The 19,816-nt window shown below is 54.8% G+C and overlaps 4 protein-coding genes across 4 annotated transcripts; 1 reads left to right on the top strand and 3 right to left on the bottom strand.

Moving 5' to 3' along the window:
* Positions 1 to 772: 772 nt before the first annotated feature.
* Positions 773 to 1,767, bottom strand: RPL23B (60S ribosomal protein uL14; the record flags this gene model as incomplete). The annotated part of the gene is made up of 5 exons (XM_032036610.1): positions 773 to 805; positions 864 to 941; positions 1,013 to 1,259; positions 1,349 to 1,396; positions 1,754 to 1,767. 5 exons carry the CDS (start codon positions 1,765 to 1,767, stop codon positions 773 to 775), a joined length of 420 nt encoding a protein of 139 aa, XP_031884508.1.
* Positions 1,768 to 6,236: 4,469 nt separating this feature from the next.
* On the bottom strand, positions 6,237 to 6,662 carry CGGC5_v012839 (uncharacterized protein; the record flags this gene model as incomplete). Its single annotated transcript, XM_032036611.2, has 1 exon — positions 6,237 to 6,662. The coding sequence occupies one exon, from the start codon at positions 6,660 to 6,662 to the stop codon at positions 6,237 to 6,239; it is 426 nt and encodes a 141-aa protein (XP_031884509.2).
* A 451-nt stretch (positions 6,663 to 7,113) lies between these two features.
* Positions 7,114 to 8,722, bottom strand: sorD-1 (FAD-linked oxidoreductase sorD; the record flags this gene model as incomplete). Its single annotated transcript, XM_032036612.1, has 3 exons — positions 7,114 to 8,115; positions 8,211 to 8,418; positions 8,472 to 8,722. The coding sequence occupies 3 exons, from the start codon at positions 8,720 to 8,722 to the stop codon at positions 7,114 to 7,116; spliced, it is 1,461 nt and encodes a 486-aa protein (XP_031884514.1).
* A 2,355-nt stretch (positions 8,723 to 11,077) lies between these two features.
* CGGC5_v012837 (uncharacterized protein) lies at positions 11,078 to 12,691 on the top strand (the record flags this gene model as incomplete). The annotated part of the gene is made up of 1 exon (XM_032036613.1): positions 11,078 to 12,691. The coding sequence occupies one exon, from the start codon at positions 11,078 to 11,080 to the stop codon at positions 12,689 to 12,691; it is 1,614 nt and encodes a 537-aa protein (XP_031884515.1).
* Between the last annotated feature and the right edge of the window lie 7,125 nt (positions 12,692 to 19,816).

Here is a 19,816-nt window from a genome sequence, read left to right as displayed (position 1 = left end):
TCTGATGCCATGATTTGGCCGGAGCTCAAGGTTGCTCTTCGCCCGCCTCAGAGCTACCTCGTCACAACCGTCAAGCGCCGGAACGATGGTCGTGATTCTCTCTAGTGTGTCAATTGAACACGCAAGAATACCTGACCTATCTACAACCTCAATCTAACTGCGCAATTCCGACCGGACTGGAGTCTTGTTCAGTCCTGCGTGAGCACTGCAATTTCGATCCCTCCGGAGAGCCTCAGCCATCAGGCTGCCTTACCAGCACCAACTAGTTGGAAGCGCAAACTCGGATACTTTTTGCCGCAAGTATCGGTGACGAGACGTCCTTGCACTGCATTCTGAACCGCCCCCTCCCCCAGAGAGGTTCAATCAGGCTGCCATCAGACATGACAACACCACCACTCAAATCACCTCGCACTTAGTAGACATGGAAAAGCAGGTGTAACGTGCGCAAAGAATCGGATTTTTGTATCTCTCCTGTATGCGAAATGCCTGGTATGAATTTCTTTCCCTGTACACGCCACAGCCGAAATGCAGAGCCCAGCGAGGAAACAAAAATAGAAAAACCAGGCCCATCAACCCTCTTTCTTCATTCATTGACCTAATCTTCCCCATAGTCGGGAGTGGTATGTGTGGTGTACGCCGCGACGGGAGGGGGAACAAAAAGGCAGGGGTGGGTAAAAATCATTTGTTTTCCCATGGTGGTTCGCCCCGGTTGACCTAATCCGTAGCCATAACGTCGTCCTTTTCGCCCTTTTTATGCTTGAAAAAACTTCCTTTACATAACGACACCGGAGTTGGAGGCAATACGCTATTGAGACATGTCAGCGGGGTTGTGACCTTGACGGGTGCATGGGGACATGACTTACGGGCCAAAGCTCGGCCGCCTCCTTTCCGACGGGGCCGGTGATGGCAGAGCCCTTCATCTCACCCTTGGGGTTGACGATCTGTGGTGGTGTTGTTAGCCGTGTTCGAGGGTTCCGGCAGCACTGCCGCAGCAGTAGACGGGGGCACTTACGACACCAGCGTTGTCCTCGAAGTACAGGAAGACACCGTCGAAGCGCTTCCAGGGCTTGGACTGGCGGACGATGACGGCGGGGTGGACCTTCTTGCGGAGCTCAGGCTTGCCCTTCTTGACGGTGGCCATGACCATGTCACCGACACCACCGGCAGGCAGTCTGTTGAGGCGGGCACCGATACCCTTGACGGAGATGATGTACAGGTTGCGAGCACCCGAGTTGTCCGCGCAGTTCATGACGGCACCGCTGTGCACCAAGTCAGTCTTTCGTTCTCCGGACGCGCGCCCCGCCATCTTCAAGAGACGGCAGAGCGCGTGGGAGGTGGGAGTTCGTACACGGGGAGACCGAGGGTCATCTTAAGCTTGCCACCAGGGGCACCACGGCTGTAGAACTCCAGTCAGCATTCCTGCGTTCAAGGTCGGTTGGGTCCTCCATCGACATTCGCGGCATTCGGTCTCGGCGGTCGGCGGGCGGATCGCAGGATAATTGTCCATCTTCAGGTGTCGCATTCGATATTCCGTCGCAGTCGAGTCCCTTGAAAAATTTCCCCCACGTTTGCTCTGCCAATCGAGACCCAAAGTCGGTGATGCCCTCCTCTTTCCCTGCGTAGTGGTTGCATGTCGTATCGTTGGTCGCCCGCCCGCCTGGATCGCCGAGTACCTCACGCCGCTCTCCCGGGGGAAAACGACGGCGCCGAAAAATGCAGAGTCGGTGGTTCGAGAGCAGCAGTGTCGACTTACGAGAGTTTGGCCATTGTGTCGGTTGGGGGGTGTCGAGTTCAACAACGGGTGGCTCGTGAAAGGATGGATGGGCGTCGGGTCGAATTGGAGTCGTGCTGCAGCTGGAAATTTTCCCTCTACTGAGATTGTTTTTTCGCCCGTGGGGTCACCAAACCCTACCAAAATTCACAGAAGCGAGCATCACGTGGTGATAAGATTGTTGATGGGACGTGCACGGCTCAGCCGGGAAGGTGGGGTCGTCGCGCTCACTTTTCGGCGGGAGGCACCGGCAACACCGACCGAGAGGTCCATACTCTCAGGCTCATCCCCTCGGGAGGGGAATAAATTGCAGTGAACAATAGCGCAACGGCGCTTCTCGCACCCGTCTATGAGCACCACAATCCTACCACGGTCATGGGTCGAGTCTTCAAGATTACCTCAGCTTGAGACGTGGCGAATACGTCGGTACCCTGACTACTCTATCTCAACTCCGGACGGAGGACCACTTGATTTCTCATCAGATTCTCCTCAGCAAGTTTTGCTGCTCAACGTGTGAGATGCTGACTATTGCCTACTGGTTAAGCCATCAAGCTTGCTGCGGGGATGTCACTACTCCATGACGGTGCCGCGCTGTTCGTCTGAGAAGACTGCGGCAAATATGCCTCTGCAAGCTCGTCATCTTCCGGCAAATTTCATGCATGGCAAGAGCGCGATCTCTAGTCAAATACTGTGGGTACACACGGTGTAGTCCAGCTTGAGCTTGCAGCCCGTCCAGGCGACCGGCGCGGAAGACATCGGCTGCCGACCGAGTGATCCACACTTCAGGCTCATCCCCTCGGGGAGAGAATAAGTTGCAGTGTAGAGGTACTAACATACATACTCAAGCAGAGCCTCATGGCCAGCTTTTCAGTCGTTCCCCAACTCAGCGAACCTTCTTCTTAGGCAGACATCCTGGATGCTGTGAAATGTGGCATTACTATGATCTGCCTTACCGTTGATATCATGCGTTAGTCATTCCAAGTTGCCCGAGTCAGTCAGCATGGATGTCTCGTCAACACATTCACCTTCGAGCCTTTCGACAAGCAATCGCTGAATCAGACTCCTGCCCCGACGGTTTGGATATCTCATGCAATTCCGCCCGAACGCCTCCTTTTCCCCAGTACCTCACAGGGCACGTCCAAGCTCTCAGTTCTGCAGCTATGTGATTAGGCTAATTCACTCAAGACACCAGCGGGCTTACCCAACAATCGCGGAGGCAGCACCTTGCTTCAGCCATCACAATTACGTCTCAAACATTTCCTGCTTGGAGCCGACGGGTCGATTGATCGTGCCGTAGTCATCAAAGAGAAACATTCAATCACGCAACCTCGGGTCGTCGCGCTCACGTTTGGGCAACGGCTGCATCGACCGAAAGCTCCAGACCCTCAGGATCATTCCCTCGAGAGGAGGATGAATTGCAGTCAACGTTGTTCGCTGCATCGCTCTTGTGTACTGTCTATTACGGAGCGGAGGGTCACACTGGTTGCACCAACCGAGAGCTCCATACGTCAGCGGGACCCATCCCCTCGGAAAGAGAAAAAATCACATGTGGCGGCCGATGGTTTCGATACTCATTTTGTTTTATTCTATCATGGTTCGTTCGGCTTCAAGCCCTTGTAGGTATTCTGTCAGCTACTTGGGCGGAAGGCACCGATTGTGCGCACACCCACACCACTCACATCCTCTGGAGCGGAGAAAAAATTGCAGTGAATTTGGGCGGGGAGTGAATTGCAGTGTGCATAAGAACTTCGTGGCACCGTTGGGAAACTGCAGTGCATTCTTGAGTTTAGGCATGGACAGTTTCAGTGAAGTTATCCAAACGCACCACCCTGCAATTGGCTATGACCTGACGGCTTAAGGCCCCAACGGCTTGGACATGAAATTTCGCCCGAACATCCAGCTCTTCTAAGAATCTCACGGGGCACGCTCAACTTCTATTTGCAGCCAAAGTATGCCAACAGCCCAATACCGACCAATGCACACAGGACATCTGCAAGCCTACCTGAGTATCACCTGCACTGTTATTCAGCGGTATGTCCATCAAAATTAAACGGATATTCATAACGCGTGCACTTCAGCCACCATTGAGAACCTGCGCACTGGGCAAATGCTCTTGGCCAAATTCTTGAAGCCTTGTGATAGCGATCAGGACAAGAGTTATTGACTGCACCAAACGTAACGACAGCTCCAGTTTAGTACACATTTGGCATGATGCACTCTCTAGGGCGGCGGGGAAAAATGCAGTGAAGGTCCGTCTTGGCCGGGTTGCCGCCCGTCCGTAGCGGGTATGTGGCGGGACCTTGCTGCACCGACCGAGAGCTCCACACTTCAGGATCATCCCCTTGTGTGGATAATAAATTGCAGTGAATATTGTTGTGAGGGCATCATGATTAATCCATTGGCTCACATCATTGCACGAATGCCGCAAGCACTGCGATTCGTCGCCTCTCCAAGGAAGTCGGTAAAACCTTCGAGAAATGAGAATTGAACTTGCCTGCCCGCCGGCCAGCACAGCCTTGCCATGAGGACCGAAATCACGCCGCTTAATGTCAATGTCTTAGGTTATCAACACATTCAGACGTTCAGGGCTACTCAGCAACGTGAACATCGAAGCGACCGGTGCTGCTCGTGTTCTTCTGCCAACTCCTTCCCTCCAGTGGCAAGTAAATTGCGGTGCAGTCTGAGGTTGGGTAACATAATGTTTATTAGGGTAAGCCACACATCGCTTCCAGGTCGCCCGGTTCCTCAATGCCACCTCAACCGAAGGCATATTGAACAGCGGCTCTGACCATTAGCTCCATGGCTATTGCGAAAGATAGCCTTGTCTGGCTTTCATACACTCCCTGTGTTCGCGTGCACACATATCAAGTATCGAGAAGAAACGGCACATAACTGTTTTCTCGTTGACTTAAGGGAGTCAAACGAGTTCAAGCCCGGCCATGAACTCAAAACCGACCACGACTAGTTCGCGTTGCAACATCCATATGATTCTAGTAGATCAAATGCATAAAATATATGAGATGCTGTCGTCATCGGGGACAAGAGTAAAGACAACTAATTTCGTGGAATCCCCAACCCAAGTTTGGCAAAGACAGCAAGACATGGATGGAATAATGCATAGAAAGGCCACAAACCGGTGCTGGCTTTACAACAATAAAACCCGATTTCAAATATTCATTTCTTGTGTGTATCGAATATGAATACGTCAATGCGAAGAGAAGCAATGATGAGAAGTGGCATGTGATGTGCTCACTGTCCTCGTGCATCCATATCCAGCCTCCGCTTGAAGTATAACAATCCTAAACAGATTGGATATGAGCTGGTCAAATGGAAATGGAACTTAATGCTTGCTGATTGTCTAGCCGTGCTTAAATTGAGTCTTATTGTCGCCGTTTAAATAATTCTCATACCTTGTCTCTCGCGACCCTGGGGTTGGAGCTGTCGCCCATCGTGGCGGGACGTCATTTGTTCGTCTATGAGCATTAGTCTTCTTCACGATTAGCATGCTTCCGAATCTTGGAGAAGATTATTTCGGTTAACTAGTGGTTGTTATGTTGTTGGACTGGTGAAGCATGTTGGACTACTTCTTATTGGAAATTATCCTAGACGAGAGTTCGCAATCATGATACTAGTAATGTTCGTCGAAAAATCAAACACCCGTGATCAGACTGAACAATTCCATCAACAACCTTTAAATACTCCTTAAAACTGCTTTATAAATCCCTCAGACACTCTCATATCACTCTGCTGTCCTCATACCTCGTTACCTCCCCTCTCCCCTATATATCCTGAGCCCCCCTTCACCCCCCTCTCAACCTCCTGAGTAACAACAACCCGGCCGCCCATCCAAACACACTCTCTACAGTCAAGTATTCAAAAAGCTCCGACTAAAATTTCCACCTTGTTTCGGGCGTCCATCCCATCGCCCTCGCCCTCGCCCTCGCCTCATCATGGCGGGACACCACCCTGCCGCGCCTGCTTTGCCGACTCCCCAGGAGTGGAGGCCGGCTGAAAGTTGACACCGCATCATGAAAACTAGTAACGCGAGGATGAGAGTACATAAAGGCGAATGCCAATGGGACTGTGGTCGAGGTATTGGAAGCGTGTGATGAAGGGTCTCGCCGGCCGGGTCTGATCCATCTGCTTCGGCCACGGCCTCGGCCTTGTTTCGGGTGGTTTCCGGTATCATGAGGTGAAAACGAACAAACTTCAGAGATAGATTTCCGGCTTTCTAAACGGATTGATATGTTGACTCTCAAGAGCTGCGTGTTTCTGGCGATGATGAGCGACTCGATCCGTCGAGCAAATGGTAAAGGTCAATCACCAATCCATGAAAAGCCCGAAGAATATTCTTCACGACGAAGAACCCATCAACGTGATCTTTGAACCGAACGATCGGGCTATTAACCCAAGACGAAGGTAAATCGCTATACAAACTCCCATCCCAACCCTCAAGTCCAACTTCCTAACTCACCACCCGCCTCCTCTCCCTCCACCACCTCCCCCCCTCCTCTACACAAAACACACCCACAACCACCACGCACCCCCACGCAAACACCTCCTCCGCCCAAACCATCACCCTCCTCCACACCAATCCTCTCAACAACCTCCCCATCAGGCCCCACCCCATCGTCCACCCATCCGGCGGCGGTCCCCATTCCGGCCTCGGCTCCGTCCACCGCCGCCGTCCCTCGGCCTCGAAGAGAATGTACGCGATGCCGCGCAGGGTGAAGTACGTGACGCGCGATATGTAGATGATGTAGGCGGCCCAGACGACGTCGCGGAAGGTGACGATGGAGGGGTGGAGGAGGGGGTGGAGGGCGCGGGTGAGGCGCTCGCGGGCGGTGTAGCGCCGGTCGGGGGCGAGGTAGCCGTTTACTATAGTTGGCATCTTTGAAGGTTGGAGTGGTTCGTGAGATGTTTTGAGGATGGTGAGTTTGGGGAGCGGTTTTGGGACGCGGTGAGAGTGCGTTGATATGAGGTTTGGTGGTTGTTGGTTTGACATGTCTCAGCCCTGCGCCGCTGGACGACGACCAGGATTATGGCCACGGGTGCCTGGGAGTTGTTGGCCGACGGACCCATGGACAAAAGCACATTGATGCCTGCGCTTGAACGCAATCATACGCGTAAAAAACACGAATCTTTATTTGGAAGGATATAATGATGCCTGCATTAAGGAAGATACGGGTATCCGAGAAGAGAAAGAAGCCGTCGCAGATCGACTGGGACGACTTGAATGCGTATCACGTAAAGACTACCGAAATGCCAATGACCCAGGCAAGGAAAACCGAAAATGCAAGCCCCGAAAAATCAACTGTGCGCCGAAAACTCCCGCTTTCTTCCTAGGGTGATGAGGGTTCAGAATTGTTCGCAGGCGCGACGTCCTTGGCGTTGGCATCGGGCCGCACGCTCTGGGGATTTGAAAAGAGGTCCTTGGGGTCCCACGCGGCCTTGATGCGTTGGAGAGCAGGCAGATTGGAACCCCAGTACTTCTCTTGCGCGTCCTCCAGCGTCGGGTCGACGTAGCCTGCATACGTGCTCAGGTCATTCGGGCTTGCCTTTCGGATCGTTGACGCGATGTCTGACATGAAGTCCTTGGTCTTTTGGCTGAGTGTCGGCAGGCCAACGCCGTAGCCTTGGCAGAACATGATCTTGTCGCGATGGCGGTAGGCAGTCGCATTCATAGCAATGTCGTTGATGGCGCCGCCCGTGACGTCGAAGATGAGGAACCAGATCAGGGTGCCGCGGTCGGCGCCGTCAATGTAGTTCATGAGGTCCTGGATGCCCGCCTCGGGAAGAAGGTCGTCGCGGGTAAAGGCCAAGCTCTTCGCCGTAAATGGTGACTGAACTTCGCTAAGCCAAAGAGCTGCGTCCTGGGCCTTTTGCGCAACGTCCCCAAGCCAGTCATTCACCACAACAGAGACCTTCCCAGCTGGAATGCGGTCGGGGATGCCCGTCTTCTTGAATTCGTCCTCGGTGCCGTAAAAGGTTGCCGAAATGATGACTCCGAGTTCCTGCATGACAAACTCGCTACTGAAGCGGCGATCCAACTCTGGGTCGGTGATGAGGTCCTGCCATTGCTTGAAAATCGGGGCGAGGTCGCGGTGGCGGGTGAAGGTGATGGCGTAGGAGTATTGTACGACATCGCCGGGCTCGGGGTGGGTCTTGACAACGAACTCGGTGATGACGCCGAAGCCGGCGCCGGCGCCCTTGAGAGCGAAGAACAGATCCGAGTTCTGGGTTTCGCTTGCGCGCTGGATCTTGCCGTCTGCGGTGACGACTTCAACCTCGAGAACGTGGTCGAGGCAGCTTCCCCACATTCGTGAACTGGGTCCAAGACCGCCCTGTTGTTGCATATTGCATTAGCACAGCGCAGATGCAAAGGTGAGACTGATGGCCACCTGATGCAGCCAGACAGACATCTGCGGGGGTCTCTTACGATTGTTGCATGGCCGCCGATGCCCACGCCAGGACATGTGCCGTGGGACATTGCACGCTTGCCGTTGTCGTGCAACTTCTCGGTGACGTCGTGCAGCCTGTGGCCTCCGCCGATGGTCGCTTGCCATGTATCTGTGTCCATGGAAAAGTGTTGCATGTTGGCAAGGTCGATGACGAGGGCGCCGTCAGTGCCACCCAGGCCAAAGTTGCTGCGATGAACGTGTCAGAGAGAAGCCAGACAGCGACGGGTATGCCAACTCACGCGTATGAATGTCCGCCTGACTTTGGCTGTACCTTGACATTATTGTCTGCGGCACACTTGACGAAACCTGCGACATCCTCCTTGGTGGAGGGCTTGGTGACGGCGATAGGCTTCACAGGGATGTCCAGGTTGTACGGCTTCACCCAGTTGATCTGGTAGAGAGGGTCGTTTGGGTATCCAACACAGGATGATCGGCCGTCGCAGACCTTGTCGAGGCAGGTTGCCAACGGGCTGCTGGGCTTGTTTCCCATGATGTTGCCCGGTTTCGAGATGCGAAGACTGGCAATGCGAAGAAAAGAGATAGAGACGGCCAGATGGGATCGACAGAAGTAGGGAGTGGGATTTCCAGCATAGGTCGTGTTTATACATCCGAGATGTGGCTGTCGCCCCAGGTATCCCGCCAAACCAGTTTTCCCAACAGCGAATCGTCGTCAAGAAAGGTTCATGTCCCTGGATTGACAGGCCCGCTGGGCATGACCAGCAGGCGCCGATGTTTGGGGTAGCAGCATCGGGCCACGGGTTCCGTCACCGTAGCTTCCCATGTTGATCATCCCATCGAACGTGGGCGGCGCCACCATTTCGCTGTGGCTGTTCCCCGACTGCTTGCCGCTGCTGCGCTGGGCACTAGGTTAACTTTGACGGCCAAGGAAAGGAGAGGCGAGGATGCTGCGTGGCATGCTGGGGTTTCTGAACATGTCCAATGGGTAGTCGCCAATGGCATGGCATATCGCCACCGGTTTGTCGAACCGAGCAGGAGGGAGTAAGTCGAAATCTCCTCCTTATGGACGTCATGGGCCATGGGGGACACCCTGCTGTCTGTGCCTGGCAAGCATGGTGACAGTCATCTCCAGCGGCCAGCCAGTCAGGGAGCTCGACGTCGTTGGCGAGAATCGAGAAACAAGCTTGTTTGGCGGGGGAGGGGTGGTATTGCAAGATGCCAAATGAAGTTAATAGGTCCAAGAGAGATCTTGGCAGGTCGAGGGCCTCTCATGCGAAGCATGGAAACCTGTGCTGGAAGTGCATGTGGAAGTGCGAGGAGGGGGGAAAGTGGCGCATCAACGCATCCAGAGGTATGGCGGTGCAGCTTCCAGCCAATGGGAGCCAGCATAAGGCCTGAAGCAGCGGGTTTCCAGGGGCTTGGGCGGGTGACTGGCAGGGCCTAGCCCGTCGGCCAGGTGGTAGCTTTGCAACGGTTTGTCTCACTTTTCGATGTTGGCTGTGGTTCTCGAGGTGGCGAGTGGATGACGGCGTGCAATATCGATAGCAGTTACTGCGATAATTGATGGCTTCGGCGGCTTAGACTTTGCCAACAAATGCTGAGCTGGAGGGCTCCTGCTCCTTCTTTCAAATCTGCCCTACCCAAGAGCTCTAGCTTGGACCTGGATAAGGACCTAGGCGGGACGTACCTCCTTACCTAGCCCCCAAGACGAGGAGCTTGGGCCACGCGCCTCCAAGGGCCTTGACGGCCGTCACTGAGCAGTAACGCATTACAAGCTTTACGATGCAGTCAAGCAGTATTCACATGAAGTTGCTGAATAACTATCAGCTGAGACAGACGGAGGCTGAATGAGCACCGGCTGAATGCGAAACTCAATTGTTTATGACAAGAATGGGCAACCTGGCATGTGTTCAGAACTCTATCTCAACTATCAGCGCCAGGTATGTCAGGTGACCGACCATTACGCGCCGCCCCTGACAGTTCACTGGTTTGTGAGACACGCCAGATCATGGCTCACAGCTTAATTGAACGTGAGGCAGTGGCATAGGTAAAATGTGGTACGGAATATTTCCGTACTGCACGAGGCGTGGTGCAAGATTCTCTGCACTGCGCGTGTGTAATGCACTTGAGACGCTCTACAGGCATCCGTCGAGCACCGCAGGTGCGGTCGGCACAGTACGAACAGCCGTATGAGCTGACCAAAAGCCCCACTTGTATGCGTAAGAGCCATGATTTCACCAATTGCAGCCCTCAGTCGCGACTTTTCACAGTGCCAATAACGTCCCCCACACCCGTGCCTTCTTTTCTTTTTCGCCTGGCACAGTGCCCTCCTGCCTCCTACTGTACGTGGCTGCCTGAAGCGGTATCTCGACGTGCAACAACATCGCGCCAAGCGCTTCGTGATACCTCCCCGACTCGCATTTTGCACTTGCCAACCTTTAGTCACCTTACACTAGGAGAATTCCTGCCATAACAGTCGCCTGCGTGTCATCACCGTCCCCAACGCGATTCCACGAGGCGGGAAAGAGTGCCACATGGTCTACTGGCCACATTTTCCCAACTTCACCTCACCTCTATCGCCCAGCCCGTCTGGTCATTGAACACAGCATCCCACACCTTTCCTTGAGCTACAATCTTTGAAACGGCCAAGAATAGCACCTATTCGTCACACACGACACCGCAGAGTCGTACCGTCAGCCTCGTTCACGCTTCAACTCGCTGCAACAGATCGTTTTCATCCCTCTTGACTCCTTTCGTCTGCAGCGACCCTCTCCAGGAAACCCAACGTTGCTCCAAAGACATTCCCTCAGAAGCTTCGCTCGGTCTATTCCCAGCGTGTCACCCATACACAGCCCCTCCTTCGGCCCGTCAGACCGGCGGCGGCACCATGGCAACACCACCGGTATGGAGACCACTGCCTCCGGCAGCTGGCCTGCCCAACCTCCTAGTCTCAACGGCCTTCTCCACCGCGGAATACACCGTCCATGTAACCGACTTGGCCAATATCTGGGTCGAATCACTGGACCGCAGAGGCATCTTGATGCGCAGCCTCGCCAATTCGACCACGATCGATCCCACGGAGAGCACCAGGAATATGCGGGCGTTCTTGTCCAAAATCAGATCCGTCTTTGACCCCACCCATCCAGACCATGACAAGGCGACTCTGAACTTGTCAACCGCCCCCCAGAAAGATGCTGGGGAAGGCGGCTTGACCATGCACATTTCCTGCGAGTTGGACAACATGAAGCCTTTGGTGTGGCCCATGTACCTCCAAAAGTGTCCCCAGTCGACGCTTGCAACCGAGTTGACGATACCGTTGACCCAGGCCAACTCCGCCAAGACCCTTCAGATTGATTCGCTCCTCACAATCATGAAGCAAAAGGACACTGTCATAATGAAACTTCTCGACAAGCTCGAGGCCACTGGAACCCGCCTAGAGAACGTCTTCACCGTTCTGTCGGCCAAGCAGAAGCCAACGAGGAAGATGGCCGAGGAAAAGGTCAAAGGACTGGCGCCATTCAGCCACGATGACTGGAAGGCTCAGCTTGGCGGTGACGACGCTGACATCGCCAACCTGATCCGGCACGTCTTCGGTTCAAATGGTCTCGAGTACCAACATCAAGATGCCTCATTGGACCTATCATTGGATGACTGGTGGACCACGAACGAGTCGTCGACTTTCCCAATTGTAGGACCGAACTCCAGCCAGCGCCAGCAGAGGAACTCTCCCGAACCCGACGAGTCTCGACGTGACGACAAAGAGACTGGAAGAGACCCAGTGGATGATGATGATTTCCAGGTTCAGTCAACACCGCCACATCTCATGTCCAACCGCAACCGGTCCGTTCGTGCGACAAACGTGGCAAACGATGATGACAGCACTGAAGATGGGGATACCTCGCAAATACCAGACAGTGTACCCGTGCCTCCACAAGAACCAAAGAGACACCCTGTTCGCCTAGGAACGATTGGGAGGAAGCAACAACCCACCCCTTCACCACCGCCCGCCCCTGAAGAGCCCAAGCCAGATGGCTCGGAAACCGAAACAGAGTCTGATGACGATGCTACCGCATCAGTGGCAGAACCCTCTTCTCCACCTCGTCAACCCGAGCCAGAGGACACGAAACCTACCAAGGTTGGACTCGGACGGATCGGCGGTGTAAAGCGACGTTCAAATACCCCCGAACCTTCCAAGGATACCGATTCACCAAAGAAAGGGGTACTCGGTCGCATCGGCGGGTCCGCGAATCGCTCAAAGTCCCCCGAGCCACTGAAAAAGCCTGGGCTTGGTCGCATCGGCGGCAGAGCTCCTGCGTCAAAGGACCCTGAGACTTCTGCTACCGAGGCAAAAGATAGAGGTCGTGATCGGACCGGATCCAAGCCGCAGGCGAGGACTCGAGAAACCTCGCAGGAGAGAGCAAATAGGAAGCGAGACGAGCTGCAGCAGGAGCTACAGCGGAAGGCCGCCGCAGGACCAGCACGGAAGAAGCGAAAGTTTTGATCGACTCGAATTGCAGATACCCAAAATCGAACCACTGTTTTCTCAATACAAGCGTAACATACTCCATCTGTTCAGCCTTTTCTCGGCCGACATGCGTGACGGCGAATACAAAGACCGAGAGCCACAGTATCAGTCTGCTCATTGTGCACCAAGCTTCTTCCTTGTACTCCCCCAGATACCCCAGAGACGCGACTTCCCGAACCTGGAGGTCGGTCACTCAGACATCGCAGATCCAAGGATCAAAGGGGTCCGGAATCGAATCGGACGGGCCGCGCATGGAATCACCGGCATGAAACCGACATCGACCGCTCCATGATGCGGTCTCAGATGCGGCTCTTACCCAAATTAACCCGATTTGGCCGATACTAAAGGGTCGTCTTCATGTAGTGCAAGATGTCTGGAAGCACCACAGCAACATTCTTCACCAGGGGTTTCTCCTAACGGCCCGACACGCTCTTCACGTTGACATCCCGCTTGTCCAACACTGGATGCTGTCGTCCGAACCCCCGACGTCGAACACGAAGCAGCTACTTGCCTTTCTGGGGCTTCCAGTTCTCGAATCGCACTTGGCTGTGCATTATGCAGTGTTACCGAAAGCTGGAGTAGGGACTAGACCAATACTCCGATTTCAAAATCACTCATCGGCTTCGCGTCACCGCAATGGCGGAAGCATGCCGTAACTCGATGCGATGTCGCCGATTCGCGAGCCTTCCTACGGTCTTCCGCAACTACGCCTTTGTAGGAAAAGCTCGTTGCTGCCTAGGAACCTTTGAGGCATATTCTGCGAAGAAATGGACGGTCATCACAACTCCAGATGCGACATAGCTCCTTGATCGCCTTGCGTAAGTTCGAGGACCTCTGGACGCGAGCGCTCTAGGTACACCTGTCAAACTCTAGCTATGTCACGCAATTCCTACATCTGCATCAAGATGGCGACTGGGACTATCAGATCTCGCTCGGAAAACCCGTGTTCCCTGTCGTGTCCTTACGGGACGACCCACTTGGAGGGACCTCGGAGACAGTGTCTCGCACGGCAAAGAAGCGCTCGTTTGTCTCGTCTATCAGCACCGCGCAGCGTTGAAACTCGCGTCTATTCGTCATCTTCGTTGCCTGCAGCACATATTGCTTTTGCAGACGACGTAGGATACGCTCAAGGATCTACGGCGTGTCATCGGCCAGAATTTTGACCGGAGAAGAAGTTAAACGCACAACCCGCATCCCGCCTCGTTTCCAGGCGCCGGCCCGCGATGGAAGCATGCAGCATTGCGCTGGGAAAAGAAATGACTCGCATCCCGATGCAACGGGGAGCAATCCGGTCTGTACATTGTCATCTAGAGCCTTGACAACGCAACATTGCATACGCAGAAAAGGATACAGCCGGCGGGCCAAGCCACTCCGGTCTTTCAAATACTGTGATGATGTCGACTTCATTCTGCACCGGATGTCATCCCGTTAACTTTCGGCGTCGTCTTATCTTGTCTACCCTGCACGACACCGGCATGCATACATGTCACAGAACACCCTTTCCGCAGGTGGATAGCTGCTCTAACGAAGAAAGCTGTCCAGCTCAGCCCGCACCTGATCTAAGGAAACAATTGGCAACGAAACATCAATCTTTCTCGGGTCAGCGGATGCATTCCCATTGCCTACGGCGCAAACGGGCGAGAGATGGCGTCCCCTACGCAATAGTGCATGCATGAAAGGACCAGTATCAAGTCATAGGATGGTCCAGCAACCTTAGCTACCAGAAATACGGCAGGGCAGTGGGATGCTGTCTTTGCAATCTGACCGCGAAAGTTAGAGAATGTTTCAAATCAGGCATGATTGAGAGGCTGTTCAGGACGTGTCCCATTGCGTGCTTGTAGGCGAGGGAGAGGCAACAGCAATAGCGAAAGGCTCTCAGACTTCTGCCAACATCAAGGACCGATGCCATCGGCTTTCTGAGGTTCTCATGCACGGGCTCTGCGTTCGCGCATTTTCGGTAACCGAGCCCAGTCGTATGCTCGCGCTTCAAGTCTTCTATTGCAAACGGTGGACGACCATCGGCCCCTCCATCATCTGCAATGTGTATTGGGTCCTGGGCTCGTGGGTATCTTCTCGAATCTCTCAATTCTCACAATGACATCTCGTCATTTTGTCACAATGCCGGGCGGAGCGAATACATCTATGGGTGCGCCGAGCACTGCCCCCATCCGACTTCCTCGCCTGTGGTGATGCATTCTTGGCCGGCCACCAGCTTCGAGACATCGCAATCAGGGTATTTGTGGCTACTTCAACGGAGAGATCTGTTATGTGATCAAATGGCGTTAACACCCTTCCTCTTGATTCGATATTAATGATGCATACCTTCATCGACGATACGAGACCCGACTGTGGCTTACCTACGTCGTCCCTCGATCTCATGCCGTGCTACACGATTAGGCATAATGAGGAGCAGTATACGGGCTCGTCCATAGTGTGCTTTGAGCTCAAAACCGTGACCGTCGTAACATTCAGGGGGTTGCGTTTCGCCTGACAGGGTATGCGGCCTGGGTCGATCAAGCGGGAGAGTCCTCGACTTGAGAAGGCGATTAACGGCTAGCAACGTCGAAGTCGTATTGTCTACAGCAAGTTGTTCGATTACCTCCCATAAACACTGGAGAGGGAGGACAGAGAGAGCAAAAGGCGGTGGGCACGGCTGACGGACGCCAGCCACTCTCAGCCTAGACAGTGCCGAGCGTTGTGCAACCAACCTGTACTGGCATTTGTCCATACGGATATGGGGAGACGGTGAAGACACGGCCCCCAACGACAGAGAAAATCTCGATAACCAGCGATCCAAATTCTATCACAAATTATCGCCATCGAGAAGCAGCGAAGGCACATCTGATGTGACGAGGGCACAGCCGTAGGCCAAATTGCCGGCCGCCATGTCTACTGAATAGTGTGGCTGTCTCCAACTTGATGTCTGAATATGGCATCCTGCATTCGGACCAAGGAACGAGCGCTCGTTGGGCCTGTATTCTCACGGCAATGACATGCCAGCTTCCAACAGGCGCGGGCGCCGTCAGAAAGGAGGCTAAACCCCTTTTTGGGCTGCTACATATTGTTCGATGAACAATCCAAGGCGCACAGAACAGAGTAGCAGCGGCCGTAAGAGCTACTCCGGGCAAAGGTGAGTTGGGTGGCACACTCTGCCTTGACATGACTGCTCTACGGCCGCTGGCAAAGTGTCAATGCCAACACCGCAATTTCTGCCGCATATATCCTTCCCGCTTTTAAGTGGAGCTTCCGCGAATGAGAATGACAGAAAAACGCCTTTGGCTGGGGTTGCCGTTTCAAATGTGCTCCTTTGGTGCCCTTGATCAGCCCATGAGCTTCCTCTGATCCGTAATCTGTCTTTTCTGGAACCTATGGGCGTCGAGGCTTTTTTTTTGGGCCACTGCCTCGTCGAGACCACTGCCTCATTTGTTGCTTTGAGCAGGTTCCGCGAGGACTCGGAGCCTCCAAGGCACCAACAAGGGTGGTCGCTGGTAGATGCCTGACTAAGAGGAGAGCTCCCCTGCAAGCGGGATCAAGTCGAGGGATCTTGCACCGTTGGCCCTAGGCTAGGCTAGTTGTCTCGCTCCAACGGCTTCGGAAAATACGTCAACGGCCAGCTGTACGATCGAAGTCTAAAGGCCCAAAACACACGATGCGCTGAACTGAGTGATTGCAAAAGGCGGACCGGACGAGGGTTGACAGCCAACGCTGAGAGCAGTGCAACAGCGGATAGAGGCACGCGCAAGCCGAAGGCCAAGAGGGTTTCATTCAAAGAGGAGGAGAAGAGAGAAGGGGCCTCGGAGTCACCAATACGGCTGAGAGTAGATTGGCCGCAGCGTCATTGCCAGGCTCTGAGAGGACGGCCGGGGCCGTCAGACAGGGGCCCCTGCCGCAAGAGTGGGACGCCATCGGCGTACGGGCCCGGCTCCGCACGGCGCCAGGAGGGAAGGGAAAAGGACCCCCAACAAGTGCGAGATCAAGTCTTTTTCGACGTCGAGTGCTGATGCGCCCGAACTGACTTGTGAGGAGTCGGCTGTCATAACGGCCATCAACAAACGAACGCAGCCCGCACGAATTGCGCGCTTCCCACCACTATGTTGCCGGCAGACAGACCAATTGACAATTGTCAGTTATGACATATCTGCGGCATATCGCGTTGTACAAGATGGTATCCGTACCAAAGATGGGACCTCCATCAACCCCGGCCAAATCGAGCCCGCTACCCACGCCCGCCCTCCTCATCCCAAATGATGGCCAATCTCGAGCTTCATTTTCTTGCCAACCGCTCCCAGCCGCCTCATCGCAGACACTCGTTTGTGCCACTGTGCCATGTACCTTCCCCGCTGGCGATAAAGCCTGGGTACTGCAGCCTCCTCGGACTTGGAGATCCCTGACAGTGCGGGTTCCGCTCTCCTTTGTCATCGCCAGGTCCAATCACAGCCTCACATCCCCTCCGGAGGCCAGGATCTCATCCGGCACACCACTCAGCGGCAAGTTCTGGTAACATACGCGGCCTCTTGGCTCAGCGAAAGCCCGCGGGTACGACAAGGCTGGGGACAGATAGCATACGTACGGATGTACTCACAGACGCTCTGCATCTGTGCTGTGCCCCTCGCGTTTACTGACTATCCCACTTACCGCCGTGACTCTTGGCCAGACCCGGGTCAAACCCGGACTCGGGTCAGGACCAGGTTGGCATCAGAAACAGTTCTCTGCATTACCGTACCAAGAATCGCGCACCGAGATGTCGTTAACTGTCCAACAGTGCCGCCTACAGAGACTTGCGGCGCCCGTTTGAGCTAGTCCTTGTGTCGGTATATGAGCACCGATGCGGAAGGGCAGTCGCATCTATCGCCTGTTTGAAGCTAGATTACTCCCACAACTCACATTGTTGGGCCTTCCTCGGACTCTAAAAGCCAGGGGAGACGGCGCGCCTCCAACCTCAAGCGCACGTAGGAGCCTGGCGACCTGGCTAGCCCCCACCTACTTGGCCTACTACTACCGCAACCTCCGCCCAACGCCAACGGGCTGCGAACTAAGTTGGGATACGCAATGCCAGGAGAAAGATGACCCTCCCTGGTCTGTCCCGACAGTCTGGCACCCAATGGCAGACCACGTAGGTTGGAGAGAATATGGGGCGCCTTATCACCCTGAATGGGCGATGAGCAAGGGAGATGTCTCCAACCACGGAAGTGCAATGATGGTTCTCCATGCCTGCATGGCAAAAATTCCCGGCAAGGTCATCTGCAGTCCTCGCGGAAGTCGGATCTGGGTCAAGGGATGCTGTTTGCAATCCTACCTTTCGCTCCATCAGACCCAACCGCACGCACCCGACTGCAGAGAGACATGGCTTGCAGTTGGTGCCGCTTCCACGTCAAAGGAACACTTGCGAGCTTGTCGAAGACTCCCCGCACTCAAACGGCCTACATACTCAATGCGCCAGGAAAAAGAAAGCTGCACATCTGACGCTGATACTCGACCCGAGGAGGTGTCTGTTGGTGCAGGTGGACCTCATTCACCGCTCGGATATCCTCTCTGACTTACCGGCTCCCTGTCGCCCAGCCTCGCTGCCCAGGCTTTGTAACTTCGCCATCAGACGATCCTCTTTCTCGTCCTTCACTCAACCCCAGCGGATCCTCGTCTTGACTTTCAGCTCGTAAGCACTCAAATGCTCCCATCGCTTCCCACGTCAAGGTACCTTCACCTCGCAGCTGGGGTGTACGTCTCAACGGAGTGCGAATAGACGATACGGCTACTGGGCGGCAAGCTTCCTCACGCGCAATGTTCTTCATCCTCCACTGCCCTCAATGTCTGTGCCACCTCCAGCAAAGACCCCGGCACTCGTCGCCAAGGTTCATCTCCATTCTGCGCAATCTCAAATCTTGTCACCACCAGGCCGCCCCGCATACATGGTTTTGGGTCTCAGCTCCCAAGGAGGCATGCCAAGACCCTGGCAGGCCACGAGGGAGCAGCAATTCGCTCGGAACATCGAGAAAAGCTTCTTCTGGACTCCTACCCCCTCTGATCTGGGCCCCACTGTCGACGTCCTTACCTCTTTCGATAGGAAATCCTTTCCAATTCTCTCCAGCCCTGCGGCGTAGAGCCCGAACTCGGGGACCTGAGGCGAGAACCAGTGGTCTGGTCGATATCTCACCGACTGGTTGAGTGCCTCATGCGTCCACTCCTGCAAGATTACCTACCCTCGGTTGGGCTGGTCTCATCTCAACCTCCAACGGGCGGTCTTTCTCATACACATTGACACCGCCAGCCGAAGGCGTCGCGGACTGACCAAGGTCATTCATGTATGTTCCTATTGTCCCTTGCCGATCCTCCAAGTCCTCCAGCATCTTGTACACCCACACCCCGATGAAGCTCCCCACCCCCTCCCACGCTGCCCGTGGGAGATGACAGGCGTGTCTGTACCTCACCACCCGTTGCCCTTTGTTCCTGCCTCCTCCCCTGGTCCACCCCGTCTTCTCTACCCCGGCCCTCATCTTCCCAGATCACTCACCCTCCGAGTGCTCCCAAAGCCCCATCAACCCTTGTGGCGGGTATCGGATCTGGCAAAGCCTAACCAGCAACCCACGACACCAACTGGTGGTTCTGATCACCTCCTCTGCCTTGTACAAGAGCCCTTGCCCTTGCCCTGCCCTGCTGATACTTCCAGCCCACGCCCCCCAACCGTACGTACGGCAGCACCCATGCCGGGGGGCACTCGACTTGCGGCCGTCACGATAGCACTAAGGCCTCCTCTGGCCTCTAGGGCCCTTTGCCAAATCCTTCGGTTCCGTACTGTCGGTAAATTATACTGGGTCCATCTAGGGTTTGAATGGCGCGAAGAGAACAGGATCGGAGACCTGGCCTTGGAGGGCACCGCTCGAGGTGATGCAACAGCAGATGTCGTATGGGCTAGAACCGGCGAAGATGCGCGCCCGCTGCCCGCTGGCACACCCATCACCAGACAGACGTCAACGCCTAGCCATGGTTTTACCGTTTGTACCATCGTGGTCCTTGCAACGCGGTGAGGAGACTGCTACGATGGGAGTGACTAACATGAACGGCGCGCTATAGACACGGGGCAGGCAGGCAGGAGTTGACTGCGTC

Source organism: Colletotrichum fructicola, assembly GCF_000319635.2.
Source record: "Colletotrichum fructicola Nara gc5 chromosome Unknown KSG_Nara_v1_contig07, whole genome shotgun sequence".
Lineage (NCBI taxonomy): Eukaryota > Fungi > Ascomycota > Sordariomycetes > Glomerellales > Glomerellaceae > Colletotrichum > Colletotrichum fructicola.
The sequence above is the reverse complement of the archived record's forward strand: the minus strand, read 5'-3'. Positions and strand labels throughout refer to the sequence as shown.